Below are 22014 nucleotides of genomic sequence, written 5' to 3'. Positions count from 1 at the left end.
TTGTCTTTGGGAGTTCTCCGACATCCTTGACCCCTGGGGCCAAACCGCCCAGCACCCCCAACTGAGCTTCCTAACTGACCCTCTCCACCTGTGTGGCTTTGCAGGGATTCAATCCGGTCCTCCAGAGTCCCTGGTGGAATCTCCATTAGCATGAGCCACAACCGCTGGCAGGACCCCAGCTGTGGTAGGCTGTGCTGCTCTTGGGAATATTTGTTTTCGCTTCCTGAGGTAGATTAGGCCTCCCACCCCCTGATATCATGCTTGATGTCTGTTGGAGGGGCCTCTCCCTGACAGTCTTCACTGTCCTTGTCCTGTCAAACCACAGGAGAACCATGTGATTTGCTTTGACCAACAAAACATGGTGGGAGGGACACACATCACCTCTTGAGAGCAAGCAACCTTGAGAACCACGGGGTGGTTTTGCCACCTGTCATTTTCCACTGCTGTGGGGTTGACAATGTCCCAGACAGAGGCTGCTCCTCAGAGGGAAGTGTGGAAGAGACCACAGGCATTGGGACAGGTAAGTAGCGTGAGTGAGAAATAAACTTTTGTGGTTGTAAACCACTGAGTTTTTAGGCCTACTTGTTACTGCAGCATAACCTGACATTTCCTGACTGATATACCAGCCCTCACTGGCTTCTCCTTGTCTCCAGGTCAAGTATCATCTGCCATCAAGAAAATAATGCCCCTTACCCCACCCACCATGACTTCAGAGGCAACTCTGGGACCCTCGACTGCCACCACCTTGATCCTATTGGCAAGAACCACAGCCACAATCCAGCCCTAACGTTCCCAGCTTCTGCCTCCCTCCCTCACACATGGGGGAGAAAGGGTGACCCATTCCTGGCTCTATTTTCCACACTTTGTCCCTAGACCTTGACCTTTGGGGATCCAGGCCTATACGTTCCCTGATTCGTAGCTTCCCCCAGGTCCCTGGGATGATGGCAGGAGTTTAGAGAGAAGCCAGGCCTCCCACTGACTTCCCATGAGTCCACTTTCATTCTGCCTGGCCTGTGAGTTGAGGCACTGTGAAGAGACTCTGTCGTGGGAGCCACTGAAGATCACCCTCAGCCCCCTGTCTTCCCATCTCTGCCCTTTCCTGCTTCCCGAGCGGCCTTCTGGTTCTTCTTGAGCTCTGGCTGGGTTCATGTTAATGTCTGGGGCTGTGTCTGGGCCTCAGTGTCACGCAGGCAGCCCACAGACAGGCAAGGCGGCAGGACTTCCCAGCTCTGACAGGTGCAGTGCCTCAGGGCCCTGCCCACTGTGCTCTCCAGCCTCCCCACCATGCCTCCCCCCTGTGCCTCCCCAGCAGTGAGGGGCTGCAGCAGTCTTAACCGGCCCCTCTCCTCTCCCAGTGGGGCTGGTGCTACCATGACTCTGGAGACACAGCAGCCACCACCCCAGATCCCCTCTTCTTTTTAGGCAGGCATTCAAATGGCTGAACTGTTAAGTAAGTGTCACGGGGGAGACTCCAGTTAACAGGCACCACTGAATTTCAGGAGTTCACCTCCTGATGGACACATCACTTTCTGGCGAAGGTGAGAAAGTTGCAGAGAGGTGAAGGGCAGGGAAGAGGAAGTGAGATGCAGACAGTATCCGGGGGTAGAGGCAGCTCAGGCAAAGGCCCCGAGGTGGGGAAGCTGGGAGCAGAAAGCAGGGTGTGAGCAAAGAGGGGTATGGAACAGAAGGGTGGACCAGTCTTTGTCCCAAGGAGCCTGTGTTTCAACAGGGATTCATTCATAGTTGTGGCTCCAGAATCATGATGGGCATTTTATGGTGTCTGATAGTTTAAAAAGGGGGAAAAAAAAAAAAAAAAAAATATATATATATATATATATATATATATATATATATATATATAGAAAGAGCAGAAACTCCCTAACTTTCCAGTGCTTTCCAGCATCTTGGCCCATGCTTGACTAAATGGCTCTGGTGGTTTCCATGGAAATTGCTGAAAAACAACACAACTTCCTGAAAACAAATACAGCTCCTCCTTGACTTCTGGTGGGGTTACATCCTGTTTGTTTTTTTTTTTTTTTTTAACCCGAGCTTGAGCCTAGGGGTGCTTAACAGCTAAGCTACATCCCCAACCCTTTATATATTTTATTTTGTGACTGGGCCTTGCTAAGTTGCTGAGGCTGGCCTTGAATTTGCAATCCTCCTGACTCAACCTCCCAAGTCACTGGGATTACTGGCGTGTGCCACCATGCCTGACTGGAAATTGAAAATACCTTAACGTCAAAAGTGCATTCAATACACCTCACCTACGGAACACCACGGCTTAGCCTGGCCTACATCCGATGTGCTCAGAACACTTACATTGGCTTAAGTGGGGCAAAATCATCTCGCTGGAAGCCTGCCTTCTACCAGAGTGTCAATTACTCAGGTAATTGATTGAATACTGTACTAAAAGTGGAATACAGAATGCTGTAGGGTCCAGGACCATCTATCTTAACACTGGACAAATGGACAGTCCTCTGTCCCCTGGGCCACAGCAATAGTGTCATTGCTGGATGCTCTGCTTACTCCTATGGGTCCTTCCCCAACTGGACCACACACTCCGAGGCCAGGGAAGATAACATTCTCCAATTTTATCACTACCAGGTCTGTGACAAGTGCTCAGCCAGAGCTGGGTGCTGGGTGTTCATGATCCCTGTCCTTTGGGATCCCTCTAGTGATTCTGGCTCTAGATGAGGACTCCCAGGAGTCTGGACAGCAGAGCCCCTGGGGAGCCTAATGGGCCTGGCCTCCCAGCCGTCTTTGGAAGTTTTCTGCCCCTTCCCGAGCCCTGGACCTGCTGGGAAGTGCGGGCACTTCAGGCCTCCTCTCCGCACAGCCTCATCCCAAGGTCTTAGGGCTGGTCACACTCCCAGTCCCCTTCAGTTCACCGGGGGCAGAGGGAACTACTAACTGTGTCCCTTTTAGGTACTGAAGCCAAGTTCACCTCCTGGTCTGAATTCACATGTGAAAGTCACCTCTGGCCAGAACATGGGCTCTGGTTTGAGTGTGACATCCCATAGTGTGATTATTCCATGGTCTTTCTGAATTTTCACTCTTGTTTTTTCTTTTGTGGGGCTGGGGGGTGGAACCCAGGGCCTTGTGCATGCTAGGCAAGCGCTCTACCACTGGGAGACACCCTCAGCTCCAGAGTCTTTCTGGATTGCAAGGACCCACTTTGGGATGGCAATAAACACCCTCTGGATGCTTCCTCCCTGTCCTTGGGTCCTGGGGCACGCTAGGGTTAGGCCATGCCGTCCAGGGCCTTCTTAAAGCAACTCAACCCTCTTCTGCTCCCGCTGGCTGGGCAGAAGCAGTTACCTTCACAAGTCACCAGCATGGGTAGATGCCAGCTTCCTAGAGTTTCTAGGTTAAAACCGGACCTGCATTTTGGTCTGTTTCCATGGCTGTCCGTAGTTCCTTTCCTGGGACCTGGCCCATCCCTTCAGATATCAAAATGACTTCTGATTGATGTTACTCCTACGACCGTGTCTGGATGTGGGGTCGCAGCCCTAGAGCCCGGCTGATGGTGGGACGGAGCGAGGGGCTGAAGGAATGAGAGAGTCCCCTTCCTTCCCTGGCTGGGTGGGGCTGACGCTAAGAGGCGGCTGCAAGCTGCGCCAGACTCTGGAGATCAAAGCCTCTGCCGGGAGTATCTAAGTGGGGCGCAGCGTCCTTGGACTGAAAGGCTCTGCGCCGGCTGGGGGCGGGGCCCTCAGTGCCCCCCCTGCCCGACCCTCCTGGGCTTGCCTGAGCCTCTCCTCTCCCCTCCCTTTGCACAGGTCCCGGATTAAGGAGAAGGGGTGGGGAAGGCTGGCGGGGCAAAGGTGACTGCTCAGCCCTCACGCCCTGTAGGGCAGACATTCCCAACTTTCAGTTGCAGCCCGCGGGCTCTGCGGTGCAGGCCGTGGCTGCGTCCCTGCTGCCACCCCCAGTCCTGGCACCTGCTCTGCTCCCAGGCTCCTCCGCCCGCCCTGCCTGTTGGGTCCATGCTGCCGCTCAGGCTGCTCGGCCTCCTCTGGATGCTCGGGGCCTCCCCAGGGGCCACAGGTGAGGAGCAGAGCGAGCGGAAGGGGTGCTGTTCCAGGGTGGGGCGGGTGGCTCTGAGGTTACACAGGGGGGCTGAGGAGGGGTCGCTCTGGGCTCAGGGTGCTCAGGAAGGGGTGGGGGGGGGGGGAAGCAGCTGAGCTGCTGTGCTCTTGACCTGGGACTGAGCCTGCGCAGGGCTTGGCACCCTTGCATCTGCATCCAAGGGTGGGACTGCGCCTTCCAGAACCTTCCAGGGACAGTGTTCTTCCTACCTGGTCCCCTCATGCCTATGGCTGCTCCTCTACCCCAGCCTCCGTCCTCCTTCCACCCTGAACTTGTTCACTGTGCCCCTTCTGCGGTCTTGACCATCCTCTGCCGGAGTCTCCTCTGTCCCTCTCTCTTTGACTTTTCTGCCCTTGGTTTCCCCACTTCTCTCCCCAGGTCTGCCCCTCATGTCCCTAATCCTGCCAGGTCCCCAGTTTCTGGGTACAACTGTTGTCACCAGGGCTAGGGTCAGAGATTCTGAAGTCCACGTTGCTTCTCCCAGAGAAGCAACCTAGACCCCCCTAGGTGTGCCCCTCTCACTCCCTCCCAGGGCCACAGCCTGGCTGTAAGGGCCCCAGGCTCCCTGACATCCCCAGCCAACCTGAGAAGTGACACCCAGCCCTTAGGAGGAGGCCATACTGGGTCCCCATCTGAGAGAGGCTGTGGCTAAGTGGCAGGAGGTGGGATGCTTCCTGCTTGCTCCAGCTCAGTTCCCTGTCTTCCTCACCCCTCGCCCCCAACCCAACCAGATGACTGATCCTCAGTGTTACCATCTGTAAAATGGGTTGGCAATATCTAAAGATGGAGGAGGTATGCTAGTTAATCCAGTGGCCGGAACAGACCTGTTCTATAAAATGTCCATTTTAAAAAATTAACTGGGAAGACTCCAGGTTTTCAGAACTCACACCTGACTGCTGGGTTTCCTCTTTCTGCAAGAACCCTTTTCCGGGTTCTTCTACAAATCAGTTCCTCAATCTCAACAGAGTCTGAGTCACAATCTCTTTTTCCCCTGAGGGGTGGTCCTCTCTGCAGCTCTCCCTCTCTGACCCCCGTCTTCGGGTTTCTATGACATGCCCCCCACCCCAGGCCAGCCTTGGAGGGTTCTCTTCTCTGGAAGGGAGTCAGCTCAGAGAGGGTCTCTGGGTGTGGGTGAAGAAGTGTAGAGGCTGGTCAAAGGTGGGGACACAGACAGGAGGGGCTGGAACTCCAGGCAGCAGGTGGGGGAGGGGGAGGAGGAGGGGAGGGGAGGGCCCACCATGGTGTGGAGGAGGGCGGGGGACTGAACTCAGGTGCTCAGCCCAGCCTGGCCAGGGGCTGAGGGTGCCCACGGCTATGCCGGGGCAGACCTCTAGATGGTGGGCTTCAGGACCCCAGAGCCCCCAGCTCTGACAGGCAATAAGCTGTGATATGTGTCGGGAAGATGAGAGTGTGACTGACTTACCTGGTATGATGAGGACACATGACCTAGAGTCACCCATGGGTTCCGTTGCTCTACGCCAACCCAGGAACTCTGTCCACGGCCTCATCCACCTCGGCTGCGCTCTTCCCTGGTGCAGAAGCAGCCCGCCCTGCCCCGCGCTCCAAGGGCGCAGCATGGGGGCCCCTGGGGACCCCCCAAACTGCCTTTCCCCTGCCTGAGAGCAGAGAAAACACACCTATGACTCTCCTGTCCACTCACCTTCCCAAAACAGGGCTCAGCCCCCCGGGCAGTTCCAACACCTCCACCACGTTTGCCGTCAAGGTTGAAACCAGCCCCCCCACAGTCTTAGTCTACCAGTCTACCACGGAGTGCGTCGATCCCACGAGCATGCTCATTACCACCGCCTACCCCCACACCACCTGTGTGACTGTGACCAGCGTGCCCCTCACCGGCTCATACACTGCCACTCCCGTGACACAGAAGCCAGTGACGGCCACCTCCAGGACTTACCCTGTTACCACCACCCAGAAGGTGACCTCAGTCATGACCTCTTCCCTCACCTCCGCCACTACAGGGAGCATGTCCACAGTGATGGCCATACCCACCTCCTCTTCCTCAACAGCAGATAACCCCTGGGACCCTGGGACCTCCTCTACAAAGGGGACCACAGAAAGGACTACCCCGAGCCCATCAGGTGTCCATCCAAACAAGTCTCCAACCCCAGCAATGAGCTCTGTGACTGCGACTGTCCCTTCTCTAATGCCAACAAAAACCTTCCTAACAACAGGGACTGGTAACACCTCATCCCCCACCACCAGGATTAGCCAGGTCACAACACCATTTCCTAAGGCCAGTAGCACATTTCAAACTGCGACCACACCTTCAGCCAGTTCCACCCCTAGATTAACAACACCTGGTGCTTCAGCCTCTGTGCAAACAAACACTCATCCGGGTAAACCCAGCTCCGTCACTGCCACTCCCAGAGAAACTCACACCACAGAGCCCACATCCTCTTCCCCAGGGATGTCACCCGTCACGCCGGCCGATACAGTCCTTACCTCGACATCCAACACTGCTCCAACGATGACCTCAGACACTCTAACAATACCAATAAGCACACGTCCATCTTCCACAAATCCCACCATCTACCCCACATCCAGCACATCCACAACTGGCATAACTTCAGCTCCCACCACCTCAAGCATCATGGAAACTTCCAGAACCATAACAGCAATTTCAACTAGTAGAGGTATCTCTACCACGACACCAACATCTAGCATTCACTCAGGCGGGGTCACAACTGGCTCGTTCTCTGTGGGGACAGGCCTCCTTTCAACTCGAATAACGACGCAGAACAATTTCATTGACTGGTCCTCCACCATCCAGAACACGGAAACACCATCAGCAGCTAGCACCACCATGAGCGCCACTCCCAGTGTGACCACTAATCTCCCGAGTCCTGGAAGCTCCCCAACAGGTTCCCTGGCTACAGGCACTCCAGCCACGTCTGCATCCTCCCCAGCCACGGCCGCCACCGCCTCTCCTGCCATGACCAGCAGTGTGTTCACGTCCCCCACAAGTACGATCCTGTCTTCTACTCAATTCCCAAGCACAGGACCAGTGACCACCGCCACCACCCACAGCACCCCATCAGCTACCTGGGTCACCACAGCCCCTATGACAGATGCCAGGTCTACAGCTACATCTGAGATGTCCTCAGCCAGTTTCCCCTCTAGTGCTGTCACACATTCCACATCTGATGTCACCTCTCCCACCACCATGACACACACACAGACCAGTGCTTCTTTCCTCTCACCCACGTGGTCCTCTGTGTCCACCTCAGAAACCACCAAGCCTGCTCCCACATTGCAGGTAACTGTGGCCACCGTGACCACCTCTCACGACACACACAACTTCACAACTTCAAGCAGCTACCCCACTTACAGCCCATCCACAACTGCCATCCCCTCACCTCCCAGCACCCTGGGTACCACAGAGACACCCACACTCACATCTTCCTCCAGTCCAGGCATCCCTGCCGTCTCACTGACCACCAGTACCACCTCATCTATGGACAACTCTGGGCCATCGACCATGACAACAGACATGACTTCCACCTACATAGCCTCCAGCATTCCAGCGACCCTCACCAAGACCAGTCCCTGGTCCTCCACCATCCAGCACACGGACACGACCCCACTGGTTAGCACCACCATGAGCACCACTCCCAGTGTGACCACTAATCTCACGACTCCTGGGAGCTCCCCAACAGGTTCCCTGGCTACAGGCACTCCAGCCACGTCTGCATCCTCCCCAGCCACGGCCGCCACCGCCTCTCCTGCCATGACCAGCAGTGTGTTCACGTCCCCCACAAGAACGATCCTGTCTTCTACTCAATTCCCAAGCACAGGACCAGTGACCACTGCCACCACCCACAGCACCCCATCAGCTACCTGGGTCACCACAGCCCCTATGACAGATGCCAGGTCTACAGCTACATCTGAGATGTCCTCAGCCAGTTTCCCCTCTAGTGCTGTCACACATTCCACATCTGACGTCACCTCTCCCACCACCATGACACACACACAGACCAGTGCTTCTTCCCTCTCACCCACGTGGCCCTCTGTGTCCACTTCAGAAACCACCAAGCCTGCTCCCACATTGCAGGTAACTGGGGCCACAATGACCCCCTCTCATGACACAAACAGTTTCACAACTGCAGCCACTTATAGCACATCTACAATTGCCACCTCCTCACCTCCCAGCATCTTGGGTACCACAGAGACATCCACACCCACACTCACATCTTCACCTACTCCAGGCATCCCTGCCATCTCACTGACCACCAGTACCACCTCATCTATGGACAACTCTGGGCCATCGACCATGACAACAGACATGACTTCCACGTACACAGCCTCCAGCATTCCAGCGACCCTCACCAAGACCAGTCCCTGGTCCTCCACCATCCAGCACATGGACACGACCCCACTGGCTAGCACCACCATGAGCACCACTCCCAGTGTGACCACTAATCTCACGAGTCCTGGGAGCTCCCCAACAGGTTCCCTGGCTACAGGCACTCCAGCCACGTCTGCATCATCCCCAGCCACGGCTGCCACCGCCTCTCCTGCCATGACCAGCAGTGTGTTCACGTCCCCCACAAGTATGATCCTGTCTTCTACTCAATTCCCAAGCACAGGACCAGTGACCACTGCCACCACCCACAGCACCCCATCAGCTACCTGGGTCACCACAGCCCCTATGACAGATGCCAGGTCTACAGCTACATCTGAGATGTCCTCAGTCAGTTTCCCCTCTAGTTCTGTCACACATTCCACATCTGACGTCGCCTCTCCCACCACCATGACCACCTCTCATGACACACACAGCTTCACAACTTATAGCACATCTACAACTGCCACCTCCTCACCTCTCAGCACCTTGGGTACCACAGAGACATCCACACCCACACTCACTTCTTCCAGTCCAGGTATCCCTGCCGTCTCACTGACCACCAGTACCACCTCACCAATACTGACCTCCACCCACACAGCCTCCGACATTCCAGTGACCCTCACCAAGACCATTGCCTCATCCCCCACCGTCCAGAACACAGAGAAAACTCCACTGGCTAGCACCACGCTGACCGCCACTCCCAGTGTGACCACTAATCTCACGACTCCTGGAAGCTCCCCAACAAGTTCCCTGGCTGCAGGCACTCCTGCCACGTCTGCATCCTCCCCAGCCACGGCCACCAGCAGCAGCATCGGGACCACACACACTGGCAGCGTTTCCTCACCTCCAACCTCCCCCCATGCGCACCACACGACAGCCACATGCTCCCCAGCATCCACCACCAACACCACATTCACATCCGCCTTGACCCCAGCACCACCTTCCACCACTGCAGAGGTGACTGCAACAGCTCAGACCACCTTCACCACCTCTATGGCCACCATGACCCCCTCTCACGACACACACAGCTTCACAACTGCAGCCACTTATAGCACATCTACCACTGCCACCTCCTCACCTCCCAGCACCTTGGGTACCACAGAGACATCCACACCCACACTCACTTCCTCCAGGCCGGGCATCCCTACCGTCTCACTGACCACCAGTACCACCTCATCTGTGGACAACACTGGGCCATCGACCATGACAACAGACATGACTTCCACCTACACAGTCTCCAGCATTCCAGCGACACTCACCAAGACCATTCCCTGGTCCTCCACCATCCAGCACATGGACACGACCCCACTGGCTAGCACCACCATGAGCGCCACTCCCAGTGTGACCACTAATCTTCCGAGTCCTGGAAGCTCCCCAACAGGTTCCCTGGCTACAGGCACTCCAGCCACGTCTGCATCCTCCCCAGCCACAGCCACCAGTGCCTCTCCTGCCATGACCAGCAGTGTGTTCACGTCCCCCACAAGTACGATCCTGTCTTCTACTCAATTCCCAAGCACAGGACCAGTGACCACCGCCACCACCCACAGCACCCCATCAGCTACCTGGGTCACCACAGCCCCTATGACAGATGCCAGGTCTACAGCTACATCTGAGACGTCCTCAGCCAGTTTCCCCTCCAGTGCTGTCACACATTCCACATCTGAGGTCACCTCTCCCACCACCATGACACACACACAGACCAGTGCTTCTTCCCTCTCACCCACGTGGCCCTCTGTGTCCACTTCAGAAACCACCAAGCCTGCTCCCACATTGCAGGTAACTGGGGCCACAATGACCCCCTCTCATGACACACACAGCTTCACAACTTCAAGCAGCTACCCCACTTACAGCCCATCCACAACCGCCACCCCCTCACTTCCCAGCACCCTGGGTACCACAGAGACACCCACACTCACATCTTCCTCCAGTCCAGGCATCCCTGCCGTCTCACTGACCACCAGTACCACCTCATCTGTGGACAACTCTGGGCCATCGACCATGACAACAGACATGACTTCCACCTACACAGCCTCCAGCATTCCAGCGACCCTCACCAAGACCAGTCCCTGGTCCTCCACCATCCAGCACACGGACACGACCCCACTGGCTAGCACCACCATGAGCGCCACTCCCAGTGTGACCACTAATCTCACGACTCCTGGAAGCTCCCCAACAGGTTCCCTGGCTACAGGCACTCTAGCCACGTCTGCATCATCCCCAGCCACGGCCACCAGCAGCAGCATCGGGACCACACACACTGGCAGCGTTTCCTCACCTTCAACCTCTCCCCATCCGCACCACACGACAGCCACATGCTCCCCAGCATCCACCACCAACACCACATTCACATCCGCCTTGACCCCAGCACCACCTTCCACCACTGCAGAGGTGACTGCAACAGCTCAGACCACCTTCACCACCTCTATGGCCACCATGACCCCCTCTCACGACACACACAGCTTCACAACTGCAGCCACTTATAGCACATCTACCACTGCCACCTCCTCACCTCCCAGCACCTTGGGTACCACAGAGACATCCACACCCACACTCACTTCCTCCAGGCCAGGCATCCCTACCGTCTCACTGACCACCAGTACCACCTCATCTATGGACAACTCTGGGCCATCGACCATGACAACAGACATGACTTCCACCTACACAGTCTCCAGCATTCCAGCGACACTCACTAAGACCATTGCCTCGTCCCCCACCATCCAGCACATGGACACGACCCCACTGGCTAGCACCACCATGAGCGCCACTCCCAGTGTGACCACTAATCTCACGACTCCTGGGAGCTCCCCAACAGGTTCCCTGGCTACAGGCACTCTAGCCACGTCTGCATCCTCCCCAGCCACGGCCACCAGTGCCTCTCCTGCCATGACCAGCAGTGTGTTCACGTCCCCCACAAGAACGATCCTGTCTTCTACTCAATTCCCAAGCACAGGACCAGTGACCACCGCCACCACCCACAGCACCCCATCAGCTACCTGGGTCACCACAGCCCCTATGACAGATGCCAGGTCTACAGCTACATCTGAGATGTCCTCAGCCAGTTTCCCCTCTAGTGCTGTCACACATTCCACATCTGAGGTCACCTCTCCCACCACCATGACACACACACAGACCAGTGCTTCTTCCCTCTCACCCACGTGGCCCTCTGTGTCCACCTCAGAAACCACCAAGCCTGCTCCCACATTGCAGGTAACTGTGGCCACCGTGACCACCTCTCATGACACACACAGCTTCACAACTTCAAGCAGCTACCCCACTTACAGTCCATCCACAACTGCCATCCCCTCACCTCCCAGCACCCTGGGTACCACAGAGACACCCACACTCACATCTTCCTCCAGTCCAGGCATCCCTGCCGTCTCACTGACCACCAGTACCACCTCATCTATGGACAACTCTGGGCCATCGACCATGACAACAGACATGACTTCCACCTACACAGCCTCCAGCATTCCAGCGACCCTCACCAAGACCAGTCCCTGGTCCTCCACCATCCAGCACATGGACACGACCCCACTGGCTAGCACCACCATGAGCACCACTCCCAGTGTGACCACTAATCTCACGACTCCTGGGAGCTCCCCAACAGGTTCCCTGGCTACAGGCACTCCAGCCACGTCTGCATCATCCCCAGCCACGGCTGCCACCGCCTCTCCTGCCATGACCAGCAGTGTGTTCACGTCCCCCACAAGTACGATCCTGTCTTCTACTCAATTCCCAAGCACAGGACCAGTGACCACTGCCACCACCCACAGCACCCCATCAGCTACCTGGGTCACCACAGCCCCTATGACAGATGCCAGGTCTACAGCTACATCTGAGATGTCCTCAGTCAGTTTCCCCTCTAGTTCTGTCACACATTCCACATCTGACATCGCCTCTCCCACCACCATGACCACCTCTCATGACACACACAGCTTCACAACTTATAGCACATCTACAACTGCCACCTCCTCACCTCTCAGCACCTTGGGTACCACAGAGACATCCACACCCACACTCACTTCTTCCAGTCCAGGTATCCCTGCCGTCTCACTGACCACCAGTACCACCTCACCAATACTGACCTCCACCCACACAGCCTCCGACATTCCAGTGACCCTCACCAAGACCATTGCCTCATCCCCCACCGTCCAGAACACAGAGAAAACTCCACTGGCTAGCACCACGCTGACCGCCACTCCCAGTGTGACCACTAATCTCACGACTCCTGGAAGCTCCCCAACAAGTTCCCTGGCTGCAGGCACTCCTGCCACGTCTGCATCCTCCCCAGCCACGGCCACCAGCAGCAGCATCGGGACCACACACACTGGCAGCGTTTCCTCACCTCCAACCTCCCCCCATGCGCACCACACGACAGCCACATGCTCCCCAGCATCCACCACCAACACCACATTCACATCCGCCTTGACCCCAGCACCACCTTCCACCACTGCAGAGGTGACTGCAACAGCTCAGACCACCTTCACCACCTCTATGGCCACCATGACCCCCTCTCACGACACACACAGCTTCACAACTGCAGCCACTTATAGCACATCTACCACTGCCACCTCCTCACCTCCCAGCACCTTGGGTACCACAGAGACATCCACACCCACACTCACTTCCTCCAGGCCGGGCATCCCTACCGTCTCACTGACCACCAGTACCACCTCATCTGTGGACAACACTGGGCCATCGACCATGACAACAGACATGACTTCCACCTACACAGTCTCCAGCATTCCAGCGACACTCACCAAGACCATTCCCTGGTCCTCCACCATCCAGCACATGGACACGACCCCACTGGCTAGCACCACCATGAGCGCCACTCCCAGTGTGACCACTAATCTCACGACTCCTGGGAGCTCCCCAACAGGTTCCCTGGCTACAGGCACTCCAGCCACGTCTGCATCCTCCCCAGCCACGGCCACCAGTGCCTCTCCTGCCATGACCAGCAGTGTGTTCACGTCCCCCACAAGTACGATCCTGTCTTCTACTCAATTCCCAAGCACAGGACCAGTGACCACCGCCACCACCCACAGCACCCCATCAGCTACCTGGGTCACCACAGCCCCTATGACAGATGCCAGGTCTACAGCTACATCTGAGATGTCCTCAGCCAGTTTCCCCTCTAGTGCTGTCACACATTCCACATCTGAGGTCACCTCTCCCACCACCATGACACACACACAGACCAGTGCTTCTTCCCTCTCATCCACGTGGCCCTCTGTGTCCACTTCAGAAACCACCAAGCCTGCTCCCACATTGCAGGTAACTGGGGCCACAATGACCCCCTCTCATGACACACACAGCTTCACAACTTCAAGCAGCTACCCCACTTACAGCCCATCCACAACCGCCACCCCCTCACTTCCCAGCACCCTGGGTACCACAGAGACACCCACACTCACATCTTCCTCCAGTCCAGGCATCCCTGCCGTCTCACTGACCACCAGTACCACCTCATCTGTGGACAACTCTGGGCCATCGACCATGACAACAGACATGACTTCCACCTACACAGTCTCCAGCATTCCAGCGACACTCACCAAGACCATTCCCTGGTCCTCCACCATCCAGCACATGGACACGACCCCACTGGCTAGCACCACCATGAGCGCCACTCCCAGTGTGACCACTAATCTTCCGAGTCCTGGAAGCTCCCCAACAGGTTCCCTGGCTACAGGCACTCCAGCCACGTCTGCATCCTCCCCAGCCACGGCCACCAGCGCCTCTCCTGCCATGACCAGCAGTGTGTTCACATCCCCCACAAGAACGATCCTGTCTTCTACTCAATTCCCAAGCACAGGACCAGTGACCACTGCCACCACCCACAGCACCCCATCAGCTACCTGGGTCACCACAGCCCCTAAGACAGATGCCAGGTCTACGGCTACATCTGAGATGTCCTCAGCCAGTTTCCCCTCTAGTGCTGTCACACATTCCACATCTGAGGTCACCTCTCCCACCACCATGACACACACACAGACCAGTGCTTCTTCCCTCTCACCCACGTGGCCCTCTGTGTCCACCTCAGAAACCACCAAGCCTGCTCCCACATTGCAGGTAACTGTGGCCACCATGACCACCTCTCATGACACACACAGCTTCACAACTTCAAGCAGCTACCCCACTTTCAGCCCATCCACAACTGCCATCCCCTCACCTCCCAGCACCCTGGGTACCACAGAGACACCCACTTCTTCACCCTGGTCCTCCAGTCCAAGCATTCCTTCCTTCACTTCGATCTCCATCACTCCCTCATCTGTGGGCAATACCAGTCCATTGATCACGGTGACAGGCAACCCTTCCACCCCCACAGATTCCAGTGTGTCCACAACCCACACTACAACCATTTCCCGGTCTCCCACTGTCCAGAACCTGGACTCAACACCACTTGTTAGTACAATCCACATCACCTCCCCCAGCACACAGACGACCCCAGCAATTCCTGAGAGCACCGGGGGAGGTTCTTTTGGTACAAGTGTTCGGGCTACATCTGACACCTCATTGTCAATGTCCTCCTCTGCTATATTTACCTCTGTTAGAGGATCCTCCTCTTCTCCTGTACATAGTACTTTTTCTCCTGTAGGTACGGATTCTTCCTTCTCTTCTCTTCCTACCTTCACTCCATCACCACACTCGAGTACTCTCGAGTCAATGTCACATGCCCCTATGACAAGTAGTGAGTTGTCCACTCTTAAAACCTCTGTCTCCACCCCCACAGTGGTAACGTCACTCACTACCTCTAGCGAGACCAGCACAGAAGCCTTCTCTGGGGGTAGCACTTCCACCAATGCCAGGGTTACGTCTTTTGGCATCTTGATCTCTTCCACACCCTCAGTGATATTGTCCTCTCCTCTCTCTTCCACCACTAGCAGTTCCACCCTCACTACTACCACCAACGCTGATCCTACCGCACAACATGGCTCCAGTATGGAAAATCTCAGCTCTTCAGTCACTGCCTTTTCTCCTTCCTCTTCTGCAACGACCAGAACTTCTCCAACCATCTCCTCGCTGACCACAACTCTCACTGAACTAACCCCCTTTTCTTTTATTTCTCTTCCTTCCTCCACACCCTGTCCAGAAACTATAACCATTACAATACTGTCCACCTCTCCCACTCTTCCATGTATCGAAATTGATCCCGGTATTGATGTTACCTCTCCTCCCACCATACCATTCTCCATCCTTCCCTCTTCGACTGAAATGGTTACCTTTCCCAGTTATACCAGTATAAGAACGGGGCTTCCAACACATATGGACTCTTCTACTTCCATGACTCCAGAATCCGAGCCAACCAATAACATAACTGATGCTCCTAGTTCTTCTGGTACTAGGACCGTACCCATGAGCACAGTTTTGATGAGCACCCAAATGCCCTCCAGTGAGATCCCACCTAGCACCAACTCTGTCACTTCCCCACGTTTGCCTGGTTCCACTAATCTCCCGCCTGCCACACAACCAAGCAGTAGTCTTCCAACGCGCACGACTTCAAGCAAGTTGACACACCCCACTCCACCCACCACCAGAAGTCCAGAGATACCAGTGGCCACCACGAAGACTCCCACCAACCTTGTGTCACCAGGGACAACTTTGACCACCACTAAGACGACTACCGTGTCAAGAATGACCACCACCCCAGGTTGGCCCTTCTGCCTCCCTCCTCTTTTCCCTTCCTTCTCCTGCCACATTCGCATGTCCCCAAGATCAGGTCATTTTGGAACTTCCCTTTTCTGTGTGCTTCCTAGGTGACTGTGACAATGGCGGCACCTGGGAACAGGGCCAGTGCTCCTGTCGCCCAGGGTTCTCTGGGGATCGCTGTCAGTACAAGGATATCGGGTGCCAGAATGGGGGGGCATGGGATGGCCTCAAGTGCCTCTGCCCCCCCACCTTCTATGGCTCTCGCTGTGAGTTTCCTGTGGATCAGTTGGAGCTAGGTGAGTTGCTAAAGCCCCGCGCTCTACACTTCCTCTTGCAGGTGCCTGTGGGTGACCTGGAACCACCCATGTACCATCTATCCAGTCCTCCCACCCAGTCTTCTCTCCCATGCCCTGTGCTGTCCCGTGTCCTACCTCCTTCCCGCTCTTAGCTCAGGAGAGGACTGGCTTCCTACCCCTTACCACTTCCTCCTGGTCCGGGCTGCTTGGCACTGTATTCTTTTCCACATAACAAATGACCACAAACTCTCAGCCAAAACAACACAAAATAGCCATTTTAGGGTTGGTTCTGTGGATCAGATGTCAGATGTGGTTCTCCCCTGGCGTGACCAGGGCTGTTTTCCTCCAGGGGCTCATGGGTTTCTAGAGCTTCCCACACTCCTTGTGTCAAGGTCCCTCCTGCAAAGTCAACTGCACCCTCTGTGTCTTTCTTCCATGGTTCTCTCATGGACTCTGACCTCCTCTGCCTCCCTCTTCGGTTCAGCCTCCCTTGTTATCACATGGGACCCAACCAAATGGTCCAGGTCAATTTTCCCATCTGGGGTGAACTGATCAGCAATGGAATTTTGTCTTCATCTTAACACGGGTTATCTGTAATTTAATGGGATGGGATGGCTCACACCTGCAATCCCAGGTACTTGAGAGTCTGAAGCAGGAGTTCAAGGCCAGCCTTTTCTCAAAATAAATAAAAAGGGCTGGGGATGTGGCTCAGTGGTACAGGGTATCTGAGTTCGATCCCCAGTATCACACACACAAAATGGTCTGTAATTTAATTTTTTTTTGATACTGGGAATTGAACCCAGGGGCACTTAGCCACTGAGCCATATCTTCAGCCCTTTTTATATTTGATTTAGAGACAGGGTCTTGCTGAGCTGCTTTAGGACCTTGCTAAGTTTCTGAGGCTGGCTTTGAACTCATGATCCTCCTGCCTCAGCCTCCTGAGCTGCCAGGATTACAAGCTTGCACCACCATACCTGTCTGTAATTTAATTTTATACTGTGGGTCTTTCTGGGGACCAGGGCAGAGAGAACCCTAGGGGCAGACAAAGGAGGGGCCACAGGCTGCCTGCTGTGTGTCTGGACTCCTTTCCCTCACCTCCAGACAACTTATCCCAGAATTTCTTCCTTTCTCCCTACTGCCATTCAGTCAGTCCTCAGAGACCACAGAAAGGGGTAGAGCTTGGAGCCTGTGTGTGGGGTTGGGGGCGGTGGTGGTGATGGCTGATGGGTAGTGACCAGAGCTGGGTGTGCTCTGTGCAGACACAGTGGAGGCTGAAGTGGGCATGGAGGTGTCTGTCGATCAGGAATTTTCTCCAGACCTCAAGGACAACATTTCCAAGGCCTACAGGGACTTCAACAAGACCTTCCAGGATCAGGTGAGGGGGAGAGGAAGGGAAGTTAAGGGTCCTCCCCTGGAGCGGGTGTCCTCAGGTCCACAGGTGCAGACATGAGCCCTGGGATTCTTGGTATTTCAGATGAAGAAGATGTACAGAGATGTGCAGGAGTTCAGGGGTGTGAAAATCCTCTCCTTGAGGTAGGAGACCCTCCTGGGGACGTGGAAGCAGCGTTAGGAGGGGAGAGGGGAGTGAAGATGGGCTGGAGCATCTATCCCTTGCTTCTGGAAGCTTCTGCTTTCATAAAGGGAGGGGTGGAGGAAGTATGCAAGGGACAGGCAGGGAGGTGTGGGGACTGGTGACTTGTCCTCTGGCTGGCTGGCACTAGCTCTGCTTGAGACGGGTGGGGGAAGACAGAGAGCCCTGGAGAATCTGGTTTGGTGATTTGGATGGCTTGAGGTCAGGCGAAGAAAACACTGATGATGGATCCTGATCAGGGATGCGGCAGCCCCTTCTGAGAAGCTTGTGTGGCTTGACCTCTGCCCCCTTTGCATGCACTTGTGGTTGGTTCTGGAGGTGCCCCTCCCAGGGCTGTGCGCACCAAGCCTGGGCCCCCTCTAAGGCCCCTGGTCCCTTCAGGAGTGGCAGCATCGTGGTGGACTATCTGGTCCTGCTGGAGCTGCCCTTCAGCCGGCAGTTGGAGAGCGACTATGAGAAGGTGAAGACAGTCCTGAAGGAGGCGCTCCAGAGTGCCATTCAGGATGGGGACAGCTGCCAGAAAAACCAGAGTGAGCCGAGGCTGGAGGGAGGGGTGGGGGCTGCCATCCCAGCCTGCTGCAGCTCAATCTGGGGACTCTCAGGGCTCAGGGGCAGCCCCATGGTTCCTCTGTTGGGGACACAGGTCTAGACCCACCTGGTCAAGGTTGGGCTCAGGAGGGTCTCACCAGGACTGGGGTGCTGGGAAGAGACCCCCCTGGCAGGTATGCTCAGTGCTTGCCAGATGTCCGATAATTCAGCGAGGAGGAGGGAGTCAGCGGCGGTCTTCCCTAGTTGCCCCTCCACATCCGGGGAATACTGAAGAGCCCTCTCTGCACCCCCCATGCCTGCCTGGCTCGGTTCATCCGCACCTGTGTTCCCCCAGCCCTGTGTTTTAAGCCTGACTCCGTCAAAGTAAATGAGGACATCAGGACAGAGCTGACTCCGAAAGGTGAGAGTGGGGCAAAGGACTGAGTGGCTTCAGGAGGCCACGATCCCTCTCACAAGGGACATGGGGAGACCTTTGGGGGAGGCAATTGGTGAAAACCTGTCCGGTCCTTCCGGGCCCCTGTCAGTGGCTTCTTCCACCTGAACTCCCGCAAGGCATGGTGGGAGGGTGGGATGCCGGCCCTGCCTTCCCCACTTCTAATCCCAGAGTCTTCCCGACACCCACGCTCCGAAATGGCCTGCCCATGCATTTTGGTCACTACAACCAGGCCCTGAGAGGAATGCATGAGACCCGGGTCTCTACAGCCCGCTCCCCATCCACCCCCGCAGCCATCTGCCGCAGAGCTGCTGCCAAGGGCTACGAGGAATTCTACTTCCCCCTGGTGGAGGAGAACCGGCTCCGTTGTGTCACCAATTGTGCACAGGGCGTGGACGGTGCCATCGACTGTCAACAGGGCCAGTGCATTCTGGAGAAGAGTGGCCCCGTGTGCCGGTGAGGCCCCGCCCTTGCGGGAAGCCCCGCCCACTCGCCCAGGGGCGCGTCCCCAGGTCCGCCCACCGCCCCGCCCCGAGGCCCTGCCCCCTCGCCCTAGAGCCCCGCCCCTGAGGCCCCGCTTGTGACCTGTCCTGAGACCTGTGACCTTTCCCCAGGTGTTTCTCCACGGACACTCACTGGTTCTCGGGCCCGCGCTGCGAGATGGGCATCCATTGGAGGGCGCTGGTCGGGGGCCTGGCGGGGGGCGCCGCGGTTCTGCTGCTGCTGCTGGGGCTGCTGAGCGTCTGGGTGGTGCGCTACCGGGGCAAGGACCGCCAGCGCCGAGGACGGTGAGTGCGCGCGGGGCGCGGTGGGGGCGGCCAAAGGGGCCCAGAGACCCGGCCCTGTCTGACTGGGCCCCGCTGCCACCCAGGTCCTGGGACGAGGACAGGCAGTGGTTTGAGATATGGGATGAGGACATCGTGGGGACTTTTTCCAACCTTGGCTTCGAGGACGACAGAATAGGTGAGTCCTGTTTTCTTGGGCAGCTGGTAGGGGCTTCCCTGGGCACCGCTGTGGCCTGGGCAGGACGGGACAGTCTTGTATCTGGTGCCGGGGAGTTTGTGTCACCCTTCCTGAGAAAGGTCTGGTTCCAGCACAGGCCACCCTGGGCTGAGCAGCCACCAGGAGCCCTGCCTTCGTGTTTCCTCTATGCCCAGCTTCCCTCCTTTTCTCTCCCCACTCCTCCTCATTTCTCTCTCCCTAGTGAAGGATGAAAACTTCCACGTGGCCTTGGATAATGTGGACACCAACATGAAGGTGAGGGGCAACGGGAGGAAGCTAAGGAACTCTCCCAACTCCAGAGCCAGATTCCCCACCCTCCCCACTGGCCATCTGGCCATCTGGCCATCTGGCCAGCCCACGCTGTTCTCATTCCCTCTCACCCTATACTCTGTGGCAGGTACACATTCAGAGACCTGAGATGGCCTCGTCCTCGCTCTGAGCCCTGTGGGACCTCTTCACCACCCCCTCCACCCTGCCCAGGACTGCAGGAGGGAACCAACTACACTGCGTCCATTTCGAGAGGTGGCCTCAAGCTCCTGGTGACCTTGGGCAAAATCAGACTGTTCCCTTTACCCCCATCCTCCCAACTGGGCTGAAACCCACCTGGAGACCCAGTTCCCATCCAGGTTCTTCTGCTGTGAGACCTTGGACAGCTCAGTGCTTTCTCCCACCTGTTTCCTTGCCTGTAAAGTGGGTATAACATCCTTGTCCTGATACCTCTCATGATTACTGTGAAAACCAGGTGTTTGTTCAGTTCTGTTCCAATCTACCCACCTGTCTCCACCCTCATGTTTAGGTCATCTCTCTCAGATCCCCCTTCCCCAGGTCTCCGGCTTTGGTCCCCACTTTTCTGTTTGCATCCCATCACTATCCCAGTTGTTTCCGGGCCCCTCACTGAACCTGTAGGCAGCCCACCCCCTCTCCTGCCCTCTCCCATATAACCGCTTCTGTGCCCTGGCTCTCCTTCCTTGTCTGCTCCCTTCTGAGCCAGTTCCTTAAAACAGTCCCCTCCCCCAGCCCTGTATCTCCCCAGTTTTTGTATTCCCCTCCCCTATCCCAGTACCCTCAGCCCTGAATCCTTACCTCCCCATCCCAGTGTTCCCCCCAAAATCCTACCTCCTCCCCACACGCCTTTTCCTAGATAGGTCCAGATACTCCTGGCTTCTGAGGGTCCCCCAACTGGCACTCCCCAGGCCTCACCATTCTGAGGTTCCACCCCTTTCTCTCACCCCAAGGGACCCAGATCCCTGTGGGCAGGGGTGGAGCCTGAGTTTCCCAAGCCCCCAAGGATGAGGGGAAGTGAGGTCCCCTCCTCCTCCTTCCCCTGATTCTCCCTTCTCCCCTCCTTCCTCAGCCTCACAGCCTCCTTCCCATCCTACCTGCTTCTCCTCCCCCTCTCTCCCTTGGATCACCCCATCCCTGCAGTGACCTCTGAGCCTGAAGCCCTCGGATCTCCTTTGCCAGGAAGATCAAGTTTGGGGACTGGAAGTTGTGGAATCTCCAGTTCCCCATGTGAACACAATATAGCATTTATTGTCAAAGAGACTGTTGGGTGTCTTTCTGCCTGTGCCCCCCGACCCCCAGTAGGGTCTCCCTGGTTGGAGAACAGAGACTTCCTGTTGGGATGTGGGAGGACAAGGGAAGCATCCCTGCCTCCTGGGGCAGAAGGAAGCATCTGTGGGCAGCCCTCAGGGCCATGACTGTACCTCTGGCTTGGGGGGACCCACTTGGTTAGCTAGTGGGTGGAGGTGGGAGTCTCTCCATCAGCAGCAGGCGAGGGTCTCTTGGATTTTGTCACTTCTGTCCTTCCCCTTTTGACCTCAGGAACTTAGGGCTGGGGTTTGGAAGGAATTGGACCCCTGGAACTGTGTCAGGGAGGTGACCAGTCTGGGTCAGCTGCCTTTTGTGCAGGCAGATATATAAAGCTGGGCCCCCAGAGACCTTGAGCACCCCAAATCCCTTCTTGCAAATACATACTCCCACCAGGACCTGGTCTGTGCAGGCTCAGAATCTCATGTTGCCACCATTCTGGGCACTGGGTTCA

The 22014-nt window shown here is 56.4% G+C and overlaps 1 protein-coding gene across 1 annotated transcript; it reads left to right on the top strand.

Annotated features, from left to right (window-relative positions):
- Positions 1–3986: 3986 nt before the first annotated feature.
- On the top strand, positions 3987–21492 carry Muc3a (mucin 3A, cell surface associated). Its single transcript, XM_047534149.1, has 13 exons — positions 3987–4047; positions 5577–6185; positions 6816–16100; positions 16207–16395; positions 17655–17770; positions 17870–17928; positions 18368–18516; positions 18870–18935; positions 19262–19424; positions 19583–19756; positions 19840–19931; positions 20173–20225; positions 20368–21492. Exons 1-13 carry the CDS (start codon positions 3987–3989, stop codon positions 20407–20409), a joined length of 11058 nt encoding a protein of 3685 aa, XP_047390105.1. The 3' UTR covers positions 20410–21492.
- The last annotated feature ends 522 nt before the right edge of the window (positions 21493–22014 follow it).

Source organism: Sciurus carolinensis, chromosome 18 (assembly GCF_902686445.1).
Source record: "Sciurus carolinensis chromosome 18, mSciCar1.2, whole genome shotgun sequence".
NCBI lineage: Eukaryota > Metazoa > Chordata > Mammalia > Rodentia > Sciuridae > Sciurus > Sciurus carolinensis.
This window is presented reverse-complemented; position numbering and strand designations above follow the sequence as displayed.

Excerpts from the sequence above, each read along its gene's own strand:
- Muc3a (XM_047534149.1), top strand. The coding sequence starts at position 3,987 with ATGCTGCCGCTCAGGCTGCTCGGCCTCCTCTGGATGCTCGGGGCCTCC. Across the intron at positions 4,048-5,576 it reads GGCCTCCCCAGGGGCCACAG|GAACTCTGTCCACGGCCTCA; the intron begins GTGAGGAGCAGA and ends ACGCCAACCCAG. Across the intron at positions 18,517-18,869 it reads CAGCTGCCAGAAAAACCAGA|CCCTGTGTTTTAAGCCTGAC; the intron begins GTGAGCCGAGGC and ends GTGTTCCCCCAG.